General features: G+C 44.0%; 1 protein-coding gene across 2 annotated transcripts; it reads right to left on the bottom strand.

Annotated features, from left to right (window-relative positions):
* Positions 1 to 1,745: 1,745 nt before the first annotated feature.
* Positions 1,746 to 7,477, bottom strand: SLC7A6OS (solute carrier family 7 member 6 opposite strand). Of its 2 annotated transcripts, none has more exons than XM_009899163.2 (5): positions 7,292 to 7,477; positions 5,422 to 5,799; positions 3,220 to 3,420; positions 2,340 to 2,469; positions 1,746 to 1,884 (listed from the first exon to the last, which is right to left on the bottom strand). In XM_009899163.2, the coding sequence occupies exons 1-5, from the start codon at positions 7,451 to 7,453 to the stop codon at positions 1,763 to 1,765; spliced, it is 993 nt and encodes a 330-aa protein (XP_009897465.2). In that variant the 5' UTR covers positions 7,454 to 7,477; the 3' UTR covers positions 1,746 to 1,762. The 2 variants fall into 2 exon arrangements, with proteins under 2 accessions (XP_009897465.2, XP_054026040.1); XM_054170065.1 differs by having other exon boundaries at positions 3,220 to 3,417.
* Between the last annotated feature and the right edge of the window lie 430 nt (positions 7,478 to 7,907).

Here is a 7,907-nt window from a genome sequence, read left to right as displayed (position 1 = left end):
ATTTTTCACTCCAAAGCCATAAGCCTAACATCAGGACACTGATACTGAATTTTGTTGCAGCAAAAGGTAACATGAAACCAGTCTCCTTGGCTTGCAGAGCGATATCTACTTCAAAAACATACCTGAAATTTTTATCTTGGTGCAGAATGTTTACCTCAGCTCACCTGAGTTTGTCCACGTGGGCAGCTTTTTCATGCATCATAATGGAACTAAATCTTGTATTCCCCAGCTTCTGGCTGAAGCAATGGGCACTTCAAATGCTGCAGCTTTTCCTCAGCCAATGTTACACAGCACTTGAATATTACTGACAATATTTGGATTCTTTCACTGACACCCTGCCCAAGCTTATCTTAAACAAAAAGCTACAGATTGTGGCAAGTAGTAGCAGATGGTGAAGACTAACATAAAATGGACTTTTGGGCTATCTTGAATGAATTAGCATTGGGATTTACAGTTAAAGTTGAGCTGAGGAACTTTGTGCACCATTGGCACATAAACATGTATTTAATGAAAGTTAGTATTTAGTTACTATAATACAGGTTTTTAATCTTGCATGACTAGGAATTAATTCAGTATGCAAGTTGAGAAGTTTCCAGTGGCAAAGCATTGCTCTAACATCTTAGGGTTGTGAAACAGGTTAACAGCCATATTAACCTTTCTGTGAAACCAAGAAGAGGGGGGGAAACCCTGTTTATTTTGCCTCCACTACTTTGCCATAACAGCCAGAACTAAGTGAGCTAAAGTCAATCCTGTGACCTACAGCTCATGAGCTGACATTGAAATGACATGGCATTAGCTTTTTTTTTTTTTTTTTAAATAGACTCAAGTAGGAGAGTGCTGGAATACTCCACAGAGGCAAGAGTAAATTGTTGTGAAGGTGTATGAATGAAAGTTAAAAGTGCTGATACGGCTTCAGCTGTACCAAGTCTTTAAATGAGTGAAGAGAACTTAGTCAAAAAGTTATTTATTTACAGTTTAAATGCACATATATTGTTTTACTTTAATAGGAAAATTCCTGGAGGGAGATCCAGCAGTAAAATGCACAGGTCAAGGCATTTCATACAATCAAAACACTTGAAAAGAGAGTAACCTGAATGTTAGAAACAAATACAGTACCAAGCATTAGGCCTTTTTCCACTTGCCATCACAGCAAATGTTGTGAAACCTGACACACTTAATCATGATCAGAAGGGATGCTGCCAGAACCACCACCATGTAATGTGGAGGTGCTGTGCCCCAAATTCCTTTACAATAATCTCTGCATCACAGAACAGGCAAAGAAATCTCTTGTAAAGGATATAGTAGCTTTTGTTTGGAACAAAAATTTGTGTTAAGTGGCCATGTTTGTGCTCATCTGTTTTAATATCTACCAGACAAAGTTGGTGGCTTGGGTAGTGAAAGGTTTGACATTTGTAGTAAAAGGTTTCAACATTTACTGGAACTCAAAACCTAGTATCTAATACTCAAACCTAGTCAGTAAGCATTAGGGTGAACCATGCTAGCCACCAAGAGTTTCACAATGCCAGACAGGCAACAGTTTAACTTAAAGCTCATCCACGTGAAGGTTGGTCCCAGTGAACACAACCTTCACTGGGAAGGGGGTTTCCAAGGATGATTTTTTTTTGTGGACTTTCTTGGTCTGTTTTGTGGTTGGTTTGGTTGGGATTTTTTTCAATTCAATATTCTTGTAAATAGCCAGCAGCAGCTGTCTGGATTGTCAGTTCTACTGCAACAGTAGGATTTCATCTTCAAAAGTAGGCTGTTAGTCAGAATCCAAATCTTGGATCTCATCATAACCAAATTCCTGCAGAACCTCCTGCCGGTATTTGTTCCATGTTCTTCTCCTGTAACACTGGTCCTCATCACTGAGGCTCTCTTCAGAGTCTAAAAGAAAGAGCATCAACACTGTTAGATTATCCCTTCTTTAAAAAGGAATTATGTTAATCAGATTTTAAGCTTCTTGAGTAGTTAACAGACACAAAGTCCAAACAATTATATGAGGTAAGGTCTGAGTGGTGCTTGGAGTGCACTGGGATGGGAAGTTACAAGCAGAGGCAGTGCTATACAAGATTGTGGAACCAAGTTACCTCTTTCTCAAAACAAGTCATTTGGAGTTGCAGTGGGTTGAAACTGAGCTCTTAATTCCAACTTAGCAAAAACACTAACAAATGCTTGCAGTCTCAAGAAAGATGGTCCTTCTTTAAGCAGATTTAACCCATTCTAAGAGCAGAACACTTCCCCAGAGATGCTATTAGTTGCTTTTTTCAGAGATGACATGTAAAATTACTAGATTTACACATGCACAGCATGAAAGCAAACAGCATTTATGACAGGCATACCTTTTTCTCCATCACAGTCTTCCTCGGGTAAGAATTCATCTTCATCAGGGTAATCATTGCGCCAGTTGTTTTCATCATTTTCATCATCTTCATCCTCATATATTTCCCCTGGAACCTGGTCATCATGTACCTGCAGGTCAAAACATAACATTTGTTATGAACACAGCACTGAGGGGTTTTCATCCACCTAGACAGTAACATGGGATGAAAAAAGCCCAGAGATACTTACCCGCAGTAAAATCTGTGTTGCAGATTTATTCACTGTAATTTAGTAAGCTGCTTTAGGTGGAAAAATGAGTTAAGCCACATCTTTACATTTTCCACTTCACCATATACATGCTAAGATCAGTATTTAAATTTGTCCTACTCACTTCAGCAGCAGATCAAAGAAAAGTAGTTCTAAGTTCCCAACATGGAAGTCTATTGATCACAGTATCTACACAATGTAAGATGGAAGCTTACATTTAGCTTTTTAACTCTACAGTCACTGAAGAACAGTTCCATTACAAGGAAGTATTTCAAAGTCAAGTCCTCAAGCACCAAAAAAGTTGTGTCCCCTGGCTTTTTTCACTACTGCCTTCTAATCATAAATGAATTGTGAATTACTTTGGTTTACATCTGTGTACCGAATTTCTTTGGCAATTTGAAACCCAAATTCTTCTGAGTACTTGAGTGCTATCCCTTCAGTTTTTGTCATTGTATCCTAATTTGCTTCAATCAATCAACAGCAACCTGCAGGAACACAGGATGGCAGTTACAAGAAGCCTAACACAAGTCACTGAGCATACATGCAGTATCTCAAAGGATCTTTCTGGCACGGCAACTTCTAAGTGTGTTTGTTTATGGCCTTTAAGAAGGATCTATTTTCCCACACCCTTACCAGTTCATATTCTTCTCTATAGGGCTGTACAGAAAGGATGTTTTGGATCCAGCCAGGGGCTGCTGTTTCCATATAGTAGATGTCATAAACGTAGTCATCCTCTTTCTCATGGTCTCCTTTTCTCCTGTCTTCAGAAACATGTAAACGCTCACGGATCATCTCTACTGCATTGCAAAGAATCACATCTGGATCAGTCTTCTGCTGAGAAAAAAAAACAGCAGCATAATTCCACTGAAGCTGTGCACACAAAGACTTACAGCCAACAGTTTCCTGTCTAGACAGCAGCCAACAGGTAGGCAAGGCCAGCATTCTGAAATCTTACATAAAAACACTTCCCCTCTGGAATGCTGATATTTGGAATATTAGCAACCTAGGACAGTAAAGCAACCAAGAATTTTCCAATTACTGCAGTACCATGCAGGCATGCCTTCTTCCAGATAGCAGGAGAAAACTCGCTGGGATCAGCCCATTAGAAACTACCAAAGGGGATATGATTAATCCCACAGAACTGTTCATCTGTATCTCATGACACATTGGTTGTAAAGTTGTGAGACAGGCTGTGCTTTGTAGAATGTTGCACTTGCAGCACAGCAGATAACACAAAAGTGGACTGCAGTATACAAAACATACAGCAGAAACAATGAAAATGTGACAGATTAACAGGAAAAGGCTGATAGCTCCTAGAGATAACACCTTTTAGTGCCTTGATTTCCTCACTTCACCATTAACACAAGAAAGTGCAAGCTTTCTCCTTCCCAAGAAATTATTTGCAATGTATTTGCCTTAGTGGCCTGTGCTTCAAGATCTACACAGGCAGATTTCAGCTGGCAATTTTTCTCTGCTAGAGCTTGTCAGAATATCCTGTCTGCTCCACAGCGGTGCCTCCTGAACTACTTCAGTGATTCCAAGGAACAGCTACAGACCAGCCTTTCATTCACTTCAACACACTTAGAGAATAAAAAAGAAAGCTTACTTCTTGCTTTCAACACTTAGTGCTAGCTATAAAGAGTAAGAGTAAAAATTCTGCTGCTACCTACCTTAGATTCATTTCTGGGTTTCTAAATCAGCAGAGTGACAGTTAACAATCAATTAACATCTCAAATTGTCTGTTTGTACTACTTCATAGAAAGTGAGAGTTCACACTAAAGTTTGATAACTTATAATAAATGCTGAAGGTGACAGCTGGTTGAGCCCTTCCTCACCTGGGTATTTTTTATAACACTAAGCATTTAGTGTCATTTGTCATTGGAATATGCTGCCCAGGGAGGTGGTGGAGTCGCCATCCCTGGAGGTGTTCAAGTGGGGATTGAACGTGGCACTTGGTGCCATGGTCTAGTCATGAGGTCTGTGGTGACAGGTTTGACTTGATGATCTTTGAGGTCTCTTCCAACCTTAGTGATACTGATACTCTGATACTGATACTGTGATACTGATTTAAGTTTTCCTCAGAGCCATGATGGTCTGCATTAGTGAAGCATTCACACGGACTTACATACAGTGAAGAAGTACTAAAGAAAGTCTGCACCTTCCTTTCCATGCAGTTATGAGTCTAATAGAAAACATTCTTAATGCTCTGTAGCTCTACACAGAAAGCAGAGCTTCTCCATACTTAGAACCATGCTAGATATTGAGCAGATGCTCCCCCAACTGAAAAGATACTTAACTCACAGTACCAAGGAAAACAGAATGTAGAGGCTCAAGCAGTCTCAAACATCTAGAGTTCAGTCATAAACAAAATCTACAATAAACCTCATACTGGACTTGTGAGAAAGGGAGGCTCAAAACTATCTTTTCCTTCAGTGCATCTTGCCTGTAAGTGACATTTCCAGGTATCTGGGTAAATGAGAAGACTGAATTAGATTTTTTTTCTTTTTAGTTAGGGAAGTTATTAAAAAAATCTCAGAGATCTACCAAATGGATGAACATGAGAATTTATGCATCAGAACAGGGTACAGAAAAACAGAGGTACAAGCCTTTCCTGTAATAGGCACTTCCACATGGCTGGCTGTCTCAACAGCATTAGTGCACTTAAGGATCCTTATTAAAGTGACTCCCTGTACATTCCAACCTGCCAGTATCTAGTTAAAGCTCCTGTTAAGTAGTGGAATACTTACAATGGAAAAAACTCCACAGCAGTCAGTCTGCCCACATGTACCAGTCAACAGTGCTATCAAAGTACTTCAAGTACACTGCTTTGCTGACCTGTGGGTTTGCAGCAGCTACACTGGAGTCTCCCTCCACTTCCTCTTCTTGCTCAATATCAAACAACTGGAATTTCCCACAGCAGTCCGAACTCTTATCGGCAGTACCGCTCTCCTTTTGAGAAGCATCCTCCCTTCCTTCTGAGTCTGATCTGTCGCCACCACTGGATGCCTGGCCAACCGGGACAGCTGCAGCTGTTTCAGCACAGTTGGGTCGATGGCTGGCTACCACACGGTAGCGGCTTTCCTTCCTTTTCTGTTGCGTGGAAGAGCGGAGCTCCTGAAGGATTTGCTGAGTGCTTGCTGAAGAGGGCTGCAGACTTTGCACTGCTTTGTCTCGAGCGATCGCTTTTTGCACGTATTTCTGAACAGGTTCGTTCTGGGTAGAGGAACACAAAGAGGACTATGATGACACTGTCAGCATTAAGTCATACTCTTTCCTAGAAGTGATTAATAATGACTATTACTCATGCTTCCTATTTGAGGACTGCAGTACATATGTCCCTAGCAGCATTCAAGTAACTTCTACTACTACTTTAAGCAACACAACTGTCATACTGTTTTCCTGATAAGAAGGAAAAGTGTAAAATGTATTTTTTAATTGTAAGATTATTTCAGATTTATTTTTGGACTTGATGCTCTTAAGAGAACTTTTCTAACCTTAGCGACTGTATGACTTTTAAACAATATATGTTGTGGTACGGAATAACCCTCTAAACAAAACCACATGCCTTTGGAATCATGGAATTGTTTGGGTTAGAAAAGACCTTTAAGATCATCCAGTCCAACCATTAACTCAGCACTGCCAAGTCACCACTAAACCTCAGCACCACGTCTACATGGCTTTGAAAGCCTTCCAGGGATGGAGACTCTACCACTTCCCTGCACAGCCTGGTCTAGGGCTTGACAACCCTCACGTCCAACCTAGACCTCCTCTGGCACAACTTGAGGATACTTCTTGTTCTATCAGATGACTGCAAAAGTCCTAATTATAAAACACAATACCCTTTACTAACTCCTACAAAGACTAGTCCCAAGACCAGTTTTCCAATATAAAAGGCTGTACAGTCAACATCTTTCCTAAACTGAGGAGCCCAGAACAGGACACAGTACTCGAGGTGTGGCCTAACCAGTGCTGTGTACAGGAGCAGGGAGGTCATTCTGCCCCTGTACACAGCACTGCTTAAGCCACACCTTGAGGTATTGTGTCCAGTTCTGGGCTCCTCAGTTTAGGAAAGATGTTGACTTGCTGGAAGGTGTCCAGAGAAGGGCAACAAAGCTGGTGACAGGTTTGGAGCACAGCCCTGTGCGGAGAGGCTGAGGGAGATGGGGTTGCTTAGCCTGGAGGAGGCTCAGGGGAGACTTTATTGCTGGAATGTGCTGCCCAGGGAGGCGGTGGAGTCACCACCACTGGAGATATTTAGGAAGAGACTTGATGGAGTGCTTGGTGCCGTGGTTTAGTTGATTAGTGTTGGATGATAGGTTGGACTCGATGATCTCAGAGGTCTTTTCCAACCTGGTTAATTCTATTCTATGCTAAGTTATTAGCCTTGTAGGGTTAAGCTTCAGTACTCAAACAGCTGAAAATCAGGTTTCACTTACTGACCATTCTGTAGTCTATACTTGAGGAACAGTTCATAAACATAGAAAAGTCATTGTTGAACAAAGCATTTCATGGTGTCACTGTGCTAAGTCCGTAAAGCACAGCATGTTCCGCACGCAGGTTTGCTGCTGCGCGGCCGGCCGGTCAGACGCGGGGAAGCCAAAGCCATGGGACAAGGGTCTATCGGGACAAGGGTCTATCGGGACAAGGGTCTATCAGGCCAGGACGGCGCGCCCGGGCGGTCAGAGTGGTGGCAGGGCCGCGGTACCTTTGAGGAGACGGTCGCCACCAGCTTGAAGAGGTTCCTCTCCACGGGCTGGGCATCGTCGCCCTCCTCGGTGCGCAGCCGCTTGCAGGCGAGCAGTAGCGCCTCGGCCGGCTCGGTCCCGCCGCGCTTCCGTTTGATGCGCAGCACCGCGGCCCGCTCCATGGCCTCCGACCCACACGGCGGAAGGGGCGGCCGCGGCCGGCGGCTCGTCCCCCGGAACCCCGCCCAGCCGGAGCCCGGTCCTCTGGAACCCCGTTCCGGCGGAACCTCCTCCCCGGGAACCTACTGCCCTGTAGCCCGCTCAGTCGCCGCGGTGCGCGGCGGGCAGGTGGCGGCTGGCGGTCGTGTGGCGGTCTGAGGGGTAGGTGGCCGCCACGCCCGGGGGTGAGGAGGTGCCGCCGCGTAGCCCTGAGGGGCAAATGAGGCCGCGGCTTCACGATTTCGAACAGGGGAGAGCGAGGAACGTTCTCGTCCCCCGGCACAGCTCCTTGCTGAGGTCCCGGCCGAGGCTGCTCTGCTGTTGGCTGGGCCTGTCCCGAGGTGAGGCCCACCCCCGGCAGAGCTGCCGCTGCCAGGACGCGAGGAGCTTCGAGCACCGGCTGCTTTGCTCCGGCCT

The sequence above is a fragment of the Dryobates pubescens genome, chromosome 19 (genome assembly GCF_014839835.1).
Source record: "Dryobates pubescens isolate bDryPub1 chromosome 19, bDryPub1.pri, whole genome shotgun sequence".
Taxonomy (NCBI): Eukaryota; Metazoa; Chordata; class Aves; order Piciformes; family Picidae; genus Dryobates; species Dryobates pubescens.
This window is presented reverse-complemented; position numbering and strand designations above follow the sequence as displayed.